Consider the following 16,657-nt stretch of genomic DNA (forward strand, 5'->3'; position numbering starts at 1 on the left):
CACGATTAAATAATGTTTTCTTCCCCCCTATTTTACTGTTGTTAGCTGATTGGACGACCGGTCATGCCACCGTACTGGGCTTTGGGATTCCAGCTGTGCCGTTATGGATACAAAAACGACACAGAAGTCTCTGACCTGTACGAGGCAATGAAGGCAGCTCGGATACCTTATGTATGTTGATCACAGTTATAATTAGTGATGTTATTTGAATTCTCTAATCACAGGTTTGTTCTCTTGGGAAAAAGAAATGAGAAATCATTATGCCCTGTTCACAGATATCATTATCATTAGCCCAAACAAAACCTAAATTTAATCCTATCAGGACCAACTCTTGCTGTTCAACCTGGAAAGAATGAAAGTCAGACATTATGGGGAAAGTCTGTATCATTCCTTGTCACTTTCCCATCACCTACAACAGTGTTGATAAGGTTGTCCAAGATACCATAAGGCGTTTGCTTCCATCTCCTAGAGATTCTGAAGAGCAACACATTCTCTAACTTTATCCATATTGTGCCCTCATGCAGAACCTTAGTAGTAGCCTCATATTCCCTGTATCCATGCATCTGGCTGTCAGAATACATTCATTTGAAAAATTATTCTTCCTTAACATTGCTGAGATCACTGTTAAGGTTTCGTGTAAGAGCAGAAATTGGATGAAGTCCACAGTAGGTCATATCCCATTACGGGCCCCCATTTGTAATGATACCCCTTTTCAAGTAGTCTGCAAGGATGGAACCCACGTCTCTGGATCTGAAAGCATGAGCCTCTACTTTTTGAATTAAAGGACCAAGCACATTATCTTAGAGAAAGTAGCAAACTCATAAACCTCTATATGTGGTCACTAGGGGATGCATCTTTTTTTAAAAAAGCCATTGTGTGTTCTTAACTCAGTTTACACTCTGTTGGTGGCCAGTGGTTTACTTCCACCTCATGTGTGGAAACTACAAACTGCAGAGCTTCCTGTAGCTGGGGTAGAAATCTGGTGGTGGGTCTTGTTATTGTCTGCACTATGAGTTTATGTAGCATTAGTTAACTTGAATTAAATAACCTGAGGTAAGAACACATCATATTGTCCAAGAGAAGACAAGGCCTAGAGTCACATAAATAGCTACTGATGTTAGAATGGGTTATACACTTCTTTGGGGCAGGGAAGTTTATCCCAAATGTCAGAGGGCTACAGCAGTTCATCTCCATTTATGTATAGCCCCCACTCGTAACAATAACCCCAGTCAGTTTATTTATAGGTTTGAATTCTTGACGTCAGGAGCTAACAGCACAAACTACTGCTTAAGTTAAAGGACCGTAAAATTTTCCCACCGTGTCTAAAATGACAATTCTGGCACTACTGTTGCACCATACCATTTTGTTTTCATGGCATTCTCCCTGCATGATAGAAAGCCCCGATTTATATATCTCTTTACTTAACTTTATTAGCTGCTGTATAAGAACATTGTAAAAACATGTACATAGAAAATGGTGCTTCCTTCAAATCTTAAACTGTGCCGCTATATAAATATTTTGAGCCAACATCTTCCTGGTGCAAATCCACGACATTTATAATATGGGTGAATATGCAGAACATACCGATGAATCTAGCCCAATATCTTTGCTTTAAAATACAGCATTTTGCCATTTTACCTTTGTTCAAGGCAGCACTTCTTTTACTTTGATTGTTGTGTTTTAAATATGAGTTAGGCAAACTAATTCAGAAAAAAATAAGAATCCCAGATGTTACCATTTGAACATTCTGAAGTTAATCCAATCTTTCTAAAGTTCATTACGCCTTTGACTTCTAAAATAATTTCTAACCTTTTCTGTGTCTTGTTTTCACTTATTGCAGGATGTACAATATACAGACATTGATTACATGAACCGGAAGTTAGACTTTACTCTCAGCCCAAACTTTTCAGGCCTTCCTGCTCTGATTAACCGAATAAAAGATGAAGGAATGAGATTCATCATTATTCTGGTCAGTAGTTTGGTACTTTTTTCTTTACTTAGTATACTTATAGATTGTGAAATGCCATAATTCATTTAATGAATTAAATAATGTGCATATTTGTTCCTTAAAATAACTGTACAACTGGATTCTCTCTGTATTTTAGGACCCACCCATATCAGGCAATGAAACAAATGATTATCTAGCATTCACAAGAGGTGTGCAGGATGATGTCTTCATCAAATGGCCTAACAGCACTGAGATTGTCTGGGCAAAGGTACTGTTGTGAGAACTAGTTTAAAAATGAGGAGTGGATTTCAAAGGCAAAAATGACTGTTCTGAGTAAATTGCATTTTTTTTTTAAATTGAGGACTATCTTATGTGGAGTCCTCGAGCTTTGCCTGCCACCCCTCTTGTTAAGTGTGTCTGTGCTACCTGTGGGAGAGGTAATAGTGAGATGATTTAGACTGTAGTGCTATCACTATAACAATGATATTCAGCTGTATCCCTTTTTTTCTTAGGGGAGGGGTGTGCATGTTCATGGAAGGAATTTATTTTGTACAGTGCTAAATGTACGTACACTGCAAAACATGTAATATTTTCTTTGCAGTTGTGTGTGCACTCTGACCTGCAAAGAAAGCTGTAGTATGTCTCAGAAACTACATAAAAATCAATTCAGTGTAGCTTAATTTCTTTTCTTCCCTCCTTTCTCTTCAGGTTTGGCCAGAATATCCTAATGTAGTAGTTAATGATTCTGCAGATTTAGAAACACAGATCCAGGTATGTACGCTTAACACTTCTACCAATGTTCCCTTCAGCCCCCTCTCTCACAGTCTCTCCACCTCAATCTGCTCTACTTTCCTTCCTTCCTTCCTTCCTTCCTTCCTTGCTTCCTTCCTTCCTTCCTTCCTTTCTGTGAATGATCTCCCTTTCTCTGGTTTTCCAGTTCGCTAATCACTCCTAGCACACCCCCACACCACAGATTTTCTTTTAATAGGGGAAAAAAACATGGAACTAAAATGACATTTCAAAAAGTCCCTCTGCTTGTGTGTTATATTCCTTCCACCCTTCTTCTTATAGACTTAAACTGTAAGATCTTCAGGGTAGGGGCTGTCTAGCACTCTGTATAGTACTGATGAGACCATGTTCCCAGTTGGTCTGTAAGGCTGTAAAACAAACTGTAAATAATAAATAATAGTTGTTATTAAATGTACTTTATATACTAGTCATCCTACACCTACACTTTGTATAATAAAAAGAGTTGGATAGTGAAATCTTACAATATTGGGAGCGTTGAACAGCCGTAGGATTGTTAATGAGCACTATTACTAATCACACACACGGTTGGCTATTAAATGCCCCAGCCATTCATATGATGTAATCCCTAGTGTTCCTCACACTCCATTCATTTAGATTTTGGTTCCCCCTAATTGTACTGGTGCTGGATAGAATCCTATGGAAACACAGGGTAAAATCCTGGCTCCATTGAAATCAGTGGCTTAGGATATGTCTGCACTAGAGCTAGGAGATGTAATTTCCAGATTCATAGAATCATAGAATATCAGGGTTGGAAGGGACCTTAGGAGATCATCTAGTCCAACCCCCTGCTCAAAGCAGGACCAATCCCCAGTTTTTTGCCCCAGATCCCTAAATGGCCCCCTCAAGGATTGAATTCACAACCCTGGGTTTAGCAGGCCAATGCTCAAACCACTGAGCTATCCCCCCACCCCGCCCCTTTAGATTAAATACACATAGACTAAAAATAGAAGTGTAGCCACATCAGCACAAGCACTAGGAGGAGCTAGCAGCCTACGTACATCCCTAAGTATCTGATGGGATCATACTCTGATCTGCTAGGTTCTTCTGCAGCTTTCGGCATGGTAGCTCTGCTTCTATTTTTATCGCACTAACTCGGTCAGAGCTACTGTTGTTCTGTCTACCCAAGCTGGAAATTGTACCTTCTACTCCAATGAACACACAGCCATGGAGACAGCATTTCACCTTCTGTCCCTATTACCTGATAGCAATCCCACAGATACAAGCTGTTCAAACCTGGCCTATGAGTGTGGCCAGGCACCAGCAAGAAACATAAGACATCCTTTACATGGAGTCTTGAGCAGCCTCAATTCCCCCTGAAGCCAGTATATGGAATCAGGCCCTAAAGCTGTCTAGGGCCTTCGACATTTGCCTTTTTTTGTGATAGGTTATGAGTAGTACTGGTTTACAAGTCAGTACTGTATTAAGAATTGAGGCCTATGAGAAGTGAATGGTTCATCCTCTTCTTAAGAAGAATAATGTTGACATGACTTAAGAACATAGGAGCTGGCATACTGGGTCAGACTGACAACAGCACGTATCAGAACTTCAGGGGGAGTGTACAGAACAGAGCAAAAAAGTACTTCCTCCTGTTTGTATTAAAACTGTTGCCTGTTAATTTCCTTTGGTGACCCTTGGTGTTTGCATTGTGCGAAAGTGTAAATAACACTTCACTTTTTCTACACTATTTATGACAGTGTAGACCTCTATCATATCTCCCTTTTTCTTGTCTCTTTTAAGCTGAATAATCAGTCTTTTTTTCTCTCTCTCCTTGTATGGAAGCCATTCCATACCCTTGGTCATCTTTGTTGCCCTTCTCTGAACCTTTTCCAGTTCCACTATACCTTTTTATTTTCCCCCTGATGAGGCGACCAGAATTGGACACAGTATTCAAGGTATCAGTGTACCATAGATTTATTTAGTGGCATTGTATATGTATAGTTGGTATTATTTTTTCCAGTGTGCATTACTTTCCAAAGTTGAGTTTCATCTACCATTTTGTTGTCCAGTCACCCAATTTTGTGAGATCCTTTTTTAACTCCCCAGTCTCCTTTGGACTTAGCTTTCTTGAATAATTCTATATTGTCTGAAAACTTTGCCATTTCACAGTTATTGGTCCATGAGACGACCTTCTCTCTTATCCCATGACTATTTAGTTTGCTTAAAAGCCTTTGGTGAGGGACCTCGTCAAAGGCTTTTTGAAAATCCAAGTACACTATATCGACTGGATCACCGTCATCCACATGCTTGTTGAGCCCCTTTAAGAATTCCAGTGGAACGGTGAGGCATGGCTTACTTTTACAAAAGACTCTTCCCCCCAAAATTATCTTTATCCAGATTTGTTGCCCCAAAAGAATAGCTTTATTTTGGGTATCTCCCCCACCTCCTCTGCAGTGAAAACTGATGCAGATAGTTCATTTAGTTTCTCTGCAATGGCCTGATCTTCCTAGAGTGATCCCTTAACATCTTTGTCATCTAATGGCCCCGCTGCCTGAATGGCAGGCTTCCTGCTTCTGATGTACTTACAAAAAATCTTACTGTTAGTTTTTACGTCTTGAAGAAGTTGCTTCTCAAATTCTTTCTTGGTTTGCCTTATGATACTCTCACAATAAACTTGCCAGAGTTTGTTCTCCTTTCTATTTTCCTCTCTTGAATTTGACTTTCAAATGTTAAAGGATGCCTTTTTTACTCTAATGGCCTCCCTGTCTCTGCTGTTTAGCCAGGTGGCATTCCTTTGGTGCTCTTACTCTCTCTTTTTTATTTGGATTATGCATTTAGTCTGATACTCTATTTACCTGAGACTATTTACTTTAGTCTGAGACAGGTTAACTTGAACAGTTAACAAAGAATACGAGTTTTAGGATTGCGTTTCATACCACTGTAGGCGCATATTAACAATAGATGTCTGTAGTTTAACTGCAATCTTAATCAGTGGTTTAATTTGATTAGGTTGTTAAATGAGTTGAATACATTGATATCCAACACCTGTGTCTCTTTTGACATATTGTATGTTACTATTTTAGCTGTACAGAGCTTATGCAGCTTTCCCAGATTTCTTCCGCAATTCTACAGCACAGTGGTGGCAAAAAGAAATAGTAGAATTCCACACTAATCCAGCTAATCCAGAGAAGAGTGTAAAATTTGATGGCCTGTGGACTGTAAGTGCATGCCTTGTCTTGTTTTGTTTCTTTGTTTAGTAATACACCAGGTAGGACATTTGTTAATGGTTTCACGCAATTCTTACTATTCTAAGAAGGCTTCAGTAACTTTTATGCTACTAAGTAGTTGATTATCTTTAATACCATGTTGACTGCTCCTTCATCTCAATGGCTGAGCCCACAATGAGGAAACCTGAGTGTTAGTCTCACCAATAAGTTCAAACACTATGTATCTGTTTAATGCTGTTTGTTTGGGGGGATCTGTGCCTGATGGCCACATTTCATAATGCTTTCTGTGGGAGTTATAGGATCGGTGAGCCAGTGGTGGTGAGCCAGTATAAACAACTGTGGATGAAATGCAGGTTAGCAGGAAGGTAAATCAGAGCACTAGTTCTAGCAAAGTAATCTAACACCTGCTCCTGCAAGGATATTTCCCAGTTGTGTAATCTTTGTGAGTCAATTTAGTGCTCAAAACAGTTGGGGTTAAAACAAATTGATTTCATCGAGTTATTGTTTAGTTGGGCACTGTGTAAGCTTCCTCCCATCACTATCAGTGCACATCCGTCCGTGTGGAAAAGTTAAATTTCAGATTATGAAATTGCCCAAAATGCAATAATGTAGACCACCTAAACAATTCACGTAATATCTTTAGATGTGATGAGTGTACAATGTATGTCCACACATACTAAACGGGCCGTATCAGTCAGCATTGTTTTGACAAATAATGTTCTCTTAACAACTCCTCCCAAAATCACTGCAAAAGATCATCTTGCTTTCTAAATAATTGTAGCCACCCAGTGTAAAATAACTGGGTTAATGTATTATTACCATGAGGGAAAACCTGCTGTTAAGAAAAATCTGTGTTCCTGCAGTTTGTTTTATGTAAATGGCTGATATATGAAATTTTGGGGTTGAGTTTCAAAGCTGTCTAGGGGATGATGACACACACTAGTTTTATTGGAAGATATGTCTAAATTCCCTAGTCTCCTTTGAAAATCACAACTTCAGGAGATTACAATATGTCTGGCTTCCATTTATAGAAAATATTACTCTCCTAAAGAAATATGTCAACACAGAGATTTCTGAGCTTATTAATGCAGTACAATAATGATATGGCAATTAGGATAAACACCATCAAGATCATTATACTGTACTTTGACAAGCGGCGAAAAAATCTATTGGTGGTCTATTCTGTGTTTCTGAATCCAGCACAAATGTCTGTGTGTTAGCGCGTATAAAAGGAATGACGGGGGAGCATTTTGGATGGATCGAGTAAAATATGCAAAGTGGAGCCTGTTGAATAGTAAAATGCTTGGCTGGTGAATACAAGGACAGAGTTCAGATTGCAGTGATCTGTGGGGACATTTCGATGGGCATATGGCGCTACTCAGCGTGCATATGGATAATAGAATTGGAGCTGTGTGAGAAACATGGAACACGTGCAGCTTCTAGGCTTAAAGAGTGCACCCCTCTGCCCTGTGTAGTGAGCTTGTCTCTTCCCCATGCCGATTCAGAAATGTCACAGATGTTCTCCACAGGGAGTTATACAGCCACGTCCATAGCTTCTCAGCCAGGAGCCTGAGAAGTAGGGGCCTTTAGTGTATGGAAATAAAATGCAAGTTTGGGGGAGCACCCTAATTAATTCAGTCAGAAATCGGGGAGACCAACAGCTAGTGGGGAAAAGAAATAACATTTGTAACAGCACAGCACTTGTCAGCAGAAGGGTTCTGATGAATTTTCCATTTGTACTGAATTAGTGTGTATATTTGCTTCCTTGTTTGTAAGTAGGCATATTTTTCCCTTAGAATTCAAACTGGCAGATTTAGGAAACTTTAGTTCATTGAATATCTGAGTTGACATTGGTTCAGGACAAAGTTACTGAATATTTGTGTTCTTTTCTTAAAAACTTAAATATATATATATATATATTAGGACATGAATGAACCAGCAAGCTTTATTAATGGAGCAGTTAATGGCTGCAGAGAACCACTTCTAAACCACCCCCCTTATATGCCAGGTAAGGAATCTTGTCTGTAGTTTGCACTCTTATTATCACATACATTGTTATTAAATCATACCCTGTGTCAACCAGCAGAAAAGATTTGTAAACTGGATCCTTTATTATTAATGATTCTCTGTGGGCCAAAAGAAGAGAGTTTATTTGGTCCAACCTTGCATAAAATATTCAGCATTAATTTATTTTTTCATATTAAAGTCCATGCTGCAAGGAAAGGATTGTAAGCATCACTAATAATATTTTATTTAAGATTACTTCCTATGATATACTTTGGGGCTGTAGTTAAAAATCTAAGGAGAACATGCAAACTAAGGTCCTGATTCCACATACTAAAATGGTACTTTTGTAGTGAGGAGAATGGTAGTTGGTACACGCTCATATCCAGATTGTAATAATATTGTGGCCGTGAATTAGTACACAAGAGTGTTGGACGTAGATAGTATTTGGAGACAACTTCTCAAAAAATTGGAGTGACACCATCAAGGGATGCATCCTGCCATCATTCTACTTGAGGAACTACTGTTGCAAAATTGCTGGGAAGACATGGCCCTAAATGTTCTTGCCAAAATATATCCGGACACAGGTAGTTGAAAGAGGGCAGTAGTAAAGGAAAAAATGGAGGTTTCAAGAGTGAGTGACTTACCTGGTTCCTTGTTGGCTCTATGTTTAATGGTTTGACTTTTAATCTCCTCCTTGTTAGCTTTGGCAGAAAAGGAAAAAGGGCTGGATCTTGTGACCTTGTGCATGGAAAGTCAACAGTTCCTGCCAGATGGGACCCCTGTCAGGCACTATGATGTACATAGTCTATATGGATGGTCACAGGCAAAACCTACCTACTAGTAAGTCATTTTCACTTTTTTATTCTCAAAAACCTAGTGTCTTTGCAGCCAGATGGTGGTCTCAATTACTGAGGTGTAAACCCTGAGTATTTCCATTGATATCAGTGGAAGTAGCTTCAGTGGCCTAATTGAGCCTCACCCTTGATGATCTGCAATTCCATCATTAATAGTTTGTTGACTTCCATGGGCTTTGGATCAGGTCCAAAAAGCTGGTTGCCATTTTCTAATACCGCTACCTTGGACATCTGAAATGTGGTCCCAGCAAATACAGCTTTATTTACCAGGGTAAAAGATGACCATTGAGTTTCTTTTTGCACGCCAGTGATATAGCAGGTCTGTAACAATTAAATTGCCTCTCCTGTTTATGTGCTTGGAAGAGAGAATGGTAATCCATACCAAAGTATGAAACTTTTGAAGTTTGTATAACTCTAACTTGCAAAGCTCTTTGAGAACTTCAAATAAAAAATACCACAGAAGTGCAAGCGATTAGCACTGTTGTTAGTTCACTGTGTAGTATGTAATATAACCACAATACAGCATTTATAAAATGTTAGTCTAGAGTGAAAAAATATTAAGGGCCAGAGTGTAGGTGTGCAAGAAATTATGCTCCTTCTCCCACTCAGTCCCAGAACAATCTGTATCCTTGTGCTCCCAGTGCTTCATCCTGAGAGGGGCTGAGCACTTCACAGGTTTGTTCTGGAGAACGCTGATGCTGACTGCAAAGGCAGCAGTCCCAACTCTTTCCCCACTGGCAAGTAGTTCTGATCTAGGTCCTCATCCTGTAAACATTTATGCACATAAGTAACTTTACTTTTGCAACTAATTCTTCTTAACTCTATAGAACTACTGATAGTAAATTTAAACATGTGCATACATGGTTATAGGATCAAGGCCTCAGAAGCTAAGAACTACGTTTTCCATAGAAATGTGGTCTCTCCATTTGATGTCTCCTAATTAAGTATTTTACAGAAGGGATTTTTCCCTATGATTGCCGCATCTAATGTGATTATGTTTGTATTTTTGATATCAGTGCTGTCCGCAATGCCACAGGGGAACGTGGAATTGTTATCACCCGATCAACATATCCCTCTAGTGGACAATGGGCAGGTCACTGGCTTGGAGATAACTATGCAAGATGGGACCAACTTGAGAAATCTATTATTGGTATGAGGAGTAACTTCTTTTAATGGCCCTCAAGCTTCAAATCATCACAGAGGAAAAATGTCTGCTGAAGCACAATTGCTGCGCTTAGAGTTAATTTTGTTTTTCGAGCTATTTGTGATGTTATCACTATTTTCGATATAGGGAGTAGCCCTGAAGCCTGAATGAACTTCTTAGGATTGCCCAGTGTAGAACAACTCTCCTTATTGGTGAATAAGTAACATCTGAGCAACCTTGAAACATGTTAAGTTGTATCCAACCTGAGCTATTGTTTTCAACAAAATTAAACATCTCTTTGTCAGGTAGACTAAGACAGCTAAGACTGGCTGTTCAGTTGATGCTACATGTATTCAACAACACAGTAATGAAGGTACAACGTAAGGAGCTGAAATATGAAGAATCTCCAAATTAGCGTGACCAAAAGATCATAGGGCACTCAGAGAGGTGATTAATTAAGATCAACTGCATGAGCTTACCACAGAACTACAGGAAATCACATTTCCTGTGACATACAGCACACGGTTCGATGCCGTATAGTACAAAATCAACGTCTGGAAAACCACTACATAACCAGTGGGACACCGGCTAGTCTCCAGATGCTAACAGATATGGGAAAACTGCGAGGTGGTTTTGTACTGGAAGATGAGAGGGTTTCAGTAAGAGAGGGACAAATCCTTGGAGCTTGAATAGGGATGCAGAACTCTTTTTATTGAGTCATCCAGACACCGGGTAATTGAACCATGCATAAGAGGCAATGGTATTTTTGTTGAATCACTGCAAAGTTGTATCAAGTGTCTAATTAGCTTCAGTGTAGGGGTGTAAGCTCCAACCTATGGCGCTTTCTCAGGTATCTGGATTTAGAAACAAAGAGGGCTCAGACCCATAAGGAAAACCCTAGAAACATTCAAGCTTATAAGGGCTTAGGCTGAGGTTTATGTTGTGTTGTCATGTAAACTACCAAGAAAAGCAACTTTCAGTTGTCGTGTAAATTTGGATGATATCACAGCAAGCAAGTGGAATTGTGCCATTTTACAGTTTTGTATCATGGGGAAGTGGGACCAAGACAGTATCCTTGTCTGTAGGGAATCCCATCTGGCCCCACCTCCCCTTCTAAGAATCCCTCCTTATTTGGCCTGACAGAGAAAGATGCAACTGAAGAGTCTGTCTTATTTATTTCTGGATTTTTTGGCAGGTATAATGGAGTTTGGCCTCTTTGGAATTTCCTATGTAAGTTAAGCTATTAGTTAAAAACATTTAGAATAGGAATTTAATACCATTCTAGTAATCTACAGTATTAAGTTCTAATTACCTTTTAAATGCTTTTAGATTGGAGCAGATATCTGTGGCTTCTTCAATGATACAACGTATGAAATGTGTGCCCGCTGGATGCAGCTTGGATCATTTTACACCTATTCTAGAAATCATAATGTGATAGGAACTATGGTGAGTTGACGGTTCTCTGTAAATTATATGCCACTGAGATTAGTCAATTCAAATACCGTTAGCTACAGTTCCTTCCAAGGGAGTGCTCTGTAATAACGAAAGGATGATTCACCCTAAACTAGGTCCTGATGGAAATCAATGGAAACAATCCCATTGACTTCATTGGGGCTTGGATCAGAACCTACCTCTCAGTATCCATTACCACAGTATCATGCCTGCCGTTTGGCTGTCTGGAAGGGAGCTGACTTCATTTCCCAGGAAGCCAGCAGAGCAGACTTCAGCTATAACCAGCTTTATTTGGATTTGATTTGGACCCACAAAGATGCATGCTTTACTTTACTCAGTTTATTGGAGTTCTCTAAGTGTGCTGGTTTCTGTCTAAAACTTTTTGTTTGAACTTTAGTCAATAAAGCCAAATTCTGCTATTGGATGCCCACATGCTTTTCCCTTTGACAGGAAGATGGGTACAAGAGAGATTTTACAATACAAAGAGTAACCCTGTTTTATCTTTATTTTTAGAGGCAAGATCCTGTTTCCTTTGATGAAAAATTTCAAAATATTTCCAGGGACATACTCAATACAAGATACACACTGTTACCTTATCTGTACACTTTAATGCACGAAGCCCATGTTCTTGGTAGCACTGTAGCTCGTCCTGTGCTCCACGAGTAAGTATTAAGCATTTGAAAGCAACGTTGATACAGAATAACTGAATCGTTATGAAGCAGGAGTTCAGTCTTTGCCCAGTCATAAACCTCACGCATGTTTTTTCCCTATGACCTGTATGACACTATGAGTACACTCCTTTCCATAGCCCTTTGTCCTTCTCTGTTCTGACTGGCCCTTCCCCACCTCTGACTAATTGGGGATACAGTAGCAGACAATCTGTCCCTTCCTGTAGGGAAGTGCAATCTAGATGGCATGAGCTGAAAAAAGGGAGCTTATCCAGCTAATGATGCTCTTACAATGGCACATCAGTAACTTTAACCACCTAGAAAAATGGTGTTTCACTTCTGTATGGGGGCCTCCTGGCAAGTAGAATTGATTGGCGGTACTAACCTGACTGTGTGCCCAGAATTAAAAATAAGACTGAAAAGATTAAGCCGTGATTGACAATGTTTCCATTCTTTTAGGTTTGCGGAAGACAAAAAAACGTGGGAGATATACAAACAGTTTTTGTGGGGCCCAGCACTGCTGATTAGCCCTGTATTGGATCAAGTAAGCATTTCAACATTTATGTTCTTTATGGAATGAACATTTCAAAGGGAGTTTATATAAACATTGATTTAAGTTTTAATTCTTATTATAAGTATGCTTTCATATTTCAGGGAGCTACAGAAGTGAATGCTTATATACCCAATGCACGCTGGTATGATTATTACACGGTAAGCAACTTAATTAAGAGTGTTCTTTGTACAATAGACCTTTTTAAAGAGTTGGATCCTAGAAGGTGCTGAGCACATCCTTAGAGATACTGTACACCTTTAATTCCCATTGACGTGAGTGCCTCTCAGACTGCACTCAGCAGCTTGCATGGTCAGGTCCTAATATTATATTCCAGTTATTTTAAAAGATACTAAACTCTAATTGAGCACCCAAAACTTAGGAAAGGGTCAAATAATTGTGACCAGCTAGAACTGGTCAGGATATTATTTGTCAATAGTTGCCATTTTTAACAGAAAACTTTGATTCATTCAATAATATTTTGTTTGGACAGTTCTGCTGTCACCATTTGAAAATGGAACTGCTGAATATATGGAAATGCCAGAAATGCCAGAAAAGCAAAGGTGTTTCAGAGTGACTGTCTGGTTCCCCTTGGATAACACATCATTTTATTTTGAGTTTCTTCATGACGTTGCCTAATTAACTACCATTGGTAGAATGAGATATGTGTGCATGTATGCACATTGTATGATAACAGCTAGCTCGTGCAGCTGGTATACCTCCTCTTTGTCCTGTGGCTGAGGAACCTCACCTCTGAAGTGTCGATATTTTGCAGTTAAAGCACCAGAAAAGTTTAAAACAACAACAACAACAAAACCAACAGAAAGCAAAAGCCAAAGTACAGTGCTCCTTATGATATAGCACATGAATCAAGTCTTTACTTAAAGCTACAGCACAGTTTATTAACATTGCATCACAGATGGATTTGGAAATGGCCATATTTATGGATTTCCGTTAGTGTTTCTGTGAGTTAATTGTGTAAAATGATGTGTATGTGCATCACTCCTTGACTTCCCAGGCAGAGGAAAGATGTATTGTACATTTGTAAGCATTCAACACAATTTGTATGCCTTCCTGCTCAACAAAATCTTCCTTTATAGGGAAAATATCTTGGAGTAAGGGGACAATTGCAGACATTGCCAGCACCTCTTGAGCATATCAATCTTCATATCCGGGGTGGTTACATCATCCCCTGGCAAGAACCTGGTCTTAATACCAATCAAAGGTAAATGAAGTAAATTGGAGTGTTTCCTTTAAAACAATTTTACAGGTTTCAGAGTAACAGCCGTGTTAGTCTGTATTCGCAAAAAGAAAAGGAGGACTTGTGGCACCTTAGAGACTAACCAATTTATTTGAGCATGAGCTTTCGTGAGCTACAGCTCACTTCATCGGATGCATACTGTGGAAATTGCAGAAGACATTATATACACAGACACCATGAAACAATACCTCCTCCCACCCCACTCTCCTGCTGGTAATAGCTTATCTAAAGTGATCATCAAGTTGGGCCATTTCCAGCACAACCTGCTCAGTCTGATGATGTAATGGAAAAGTATATTAATACTGAGAATCAAGTTCATATATTTGTGAGTGTGTGTCAGGGAATCCAGAAGTCAACTTCCAGTTGTCACAATATGTACAGCTGTGACTCCAATGAAAGGAGGAAAATTAATGTGCTTTCTGGCTTCCTTTTTATTTTGTAGCCGACAAAACTTAATGGGACTTACTGTTGCTTTGGATGATAACGAGGTCGCTCAAGGTCAGCTTTACTGGGATGATGGAGTAAGCATTGGTAAGTGTGATCACTTTTGGTATAATATCAAAGATGGGCTCCACTCCTGCAAGTGACAGCATACAGGTGAAACAGGATCAGGACCAACTGATTTCAACAGTTAAAATTTTTTAAAGTAAGATGTTTGACATATTAGGGGCCATCTCTTCAGGGGTGTCTGAAGGTAGGAGTATAGGTGGCTTTCTGCTCCCTCCTTCCAGAGGCTGATTTGTGGATGTTCCTAATGTTCACCAGTTGGAACAGCCTCCAGGCTATTTGCTGGTCCCAAATGATCAGAGAACAGTGTGCTCCAGCCACATTTCCTTTCTACTCTTTGCATTACCCCGAGTACCAACTATTCATGGATGGGGGTGCAAGGCCAGGAGTATGTTGCTTAGATTTGGTATATAAACCTAGGGCTAGTTTGTACCCAGCCCTGCAGAGATGTCTAAGGCATGTGAGTGCAAGGAGCTATCCACCCACCTCTTGAGTTATTTCCTAGATTCGTACATTACCATGAGGGTCCTTTAATTTAATTTGAAATAATTAATTGCCAAGAATCCCTAAGGGCAGTTAGACGTAATTATTTCCTTATTTAAAAATCTACAAACAAGTTTATTTTGAAAATTAGTGCAGAATTCTAGGTCTGTCCGCTGAAATCCGATAGTTCAAACTTGGAACAAATTTGTACACTAATTTAACTGTGTTATTTATAGAAATAGGAGAACAGTGACAGGTGTTATGTGATTGTTTGATTGTACCGTTTAAACTGAAAACAGGAAAGAAAAATTGGGGACAGGTATTGGTTTTGTAAAAGTTTAGCTGCATTAATGTTATTTTATCTTTTTTTGGTAGTAGAACAGATTTCATTCTACTGATTTTTTCCTTCTTTTATAGACACATATGAAAACGGCCATTATTTCTTCGCAACATTTGCCGCAAACCAGGTATGTATTTATATATATTTTGTCATTTTTAAGTTCTTTTTTTTACCTCCCAATGAAAATTTTTCAAGACTCAATAGTTTTATTTAAAGTTATATCTACAATCACTCTTTTCTCCCCATTCAACTGTTTCCCATTGTATCCATACCATTCATTGCAACATTCCTGCATGTTAATTATATCATAGAAATGTAGGGCTGGAAGGGACTTCGAGAGGTCATCCAGTCCAGCCTCCCGTGATGAGGCAGGACCAAATATACCTAAAGCATCCCTGACAGGTGTTTGTCTAACCTCTTCTTAAAAACCTCCACAAATGGGGATTCCACAACCTCCTTTGGAAGCCTATTCCAGTACTTATATTAGAATTATTTTCCTAATATCTACCTAACCTCTCTCTTGCTGCAGATTAAGCTCATTACTTTTTGTCCTACTTTCAGTGGACATGGAGAACAATTGATCACTGTCCTCTTTATAAGAGCCTTTAACATATTTGAAGACTGTTAGCAGGCTCCCCCTCCATCATCTTTTCTCAAGATTAACTAAGCGAGGTTTTTTTAACCTTTCCTCATAGGTCAGGTTTTCTAAACCTTTTATCATTTTTGCTGCTCTCCTCTGGACTCCCTCCAATTTGTCCACTTCTTAAAATGTGGCACCCAGAAACCGTACACAGCTGAGGCCTCACCAGTGCCATGGAGAGCGGTACCATCACCTTCTGTGTTTTACATATAACAGATGATGATTTAGGCTCTTTGTAACTACATCATATTGTTGGTTCATAGTCAACTTGTGATCCACTGTTACCCCTGATTGTTGTCAGCAGTACTACTGCCTAGCTAGTTATTCCCCATTTTATATTTGAGTGATTGTTTTTTCCCCCCTTCCTAAGTATAGTACTTTGCACTTGTCTTCACTGAATTTCATCCTGTTGAATTCAGACCAACTGTCCAAGTTGTCAAGGTCACCTTGAATCCTAGTCCTGTCATCAAAAATACTTTCAACCCCTACAAGACTGGTGTCATCTGCAAATTTCATAAGCATACTCTCCACTACATTATCCGTGTCATTAATGAAAATGTTGAATAGCACTGGTCCTGTGCAGGAACCCACTAGATACACTCTCCCAGTTCAAGAGCAAACCACTGATGACCATTCTTTGACTATGGTCTTGCAACAAGTGTTTCAGACGTCTAGCTGAAACCTCTAGCTCTCCGATAGTCTCCTTACTGACGTGCGTGCAATCTGACCCAGCTGGAGCAGCAATGCCTCCTGGTGCTCTGCAAGTACAGCAGAGAATGCGTTTACTGCTCCACTTCTCACAAGGGTGTACCAAGTATTTCTTTCTCTA

At 39.4% G+C, this 16,657-nt stretch overlaps 1 protein-coding gene across 1 annotated transcript in view; it reads left to right on the plus strand.

Annotated features, from left to right (window-relative positions):
* Window positions 1-16,657, plus strand: part of SI (sucrase-isomaltase) — a 174,788-nt gene that overhangs the window by 117,598 nt on the left and 40,533 nt on the right. Inside the window, exons 54-69 of the mRNA XM_074963634.1 lie at window positions 46-171; window positions 1,841-1,969; window positions 2,106-2,216; window positions 2,657-2,719; window positions 5,779-5,913; window positions 7,846-7,930; window positions 8,631-8,769; window positions 9,800-9,933; window positions 11,123-11,157; window positions 11,257-11,373; window positions 11,893-12,041; window positions 12,507-12,591; window positions 12,702-12,758; window positions 13,698-13,822; window positions 14,301-14,389; window positions 15,266-15,315. Of these exons, the coding sequence (XP_074819735.1) occupies window positions 46-171; window positions 1,841-1,969; window positions 2,106-2,216; window positions 2,657-2,719; window positions 5,779-5,913; window positions 7,846-7,930; window positions 8,631-8,769; window positions 9,800-9,933; window positions 11,123-11,157; window positions 11,257-11,373; window positions 11,893-12,041; window positions 12,507-12,591; window positions 12,702-12,758; window positions 13,698-13,822; window positions 14,301-14,389; window positions 15,266-15,315 (1,629 nt within the window). The remainder of the gene's footprint in view (window positions 1-45; window positions 172-1,840; window positions 1,970-2,105; window positions 2,217-2,656; window positions 2,720-5,778; window positions 5,914-7,845; window positions 7,931-8,630; window positions 8,770-9,799; window positions 9,934-11,122; window positions 11,158-11,256; window positions 11,374-11,892; window positions 12,042-12,506; window positions 12,592-12,701; window positions 12,759-13,697; window positions 13,823-14,300; window positions 14,390-15,265; window positions 15,316-16,657) is intronic.

Source organism: Natator depressus, chromosome 9, assembly GCF_965152275.1.
Source record: "Natator depressus isolate rNatDep1 chromosome 9, rNatDep2.hap1, whole genome shotgun sequence".
Taxonomy (NCBI): Eukaryota; Metazoa; Chordata; order Testudines; family Cheloniidae; genus Natator; species Natator depressus.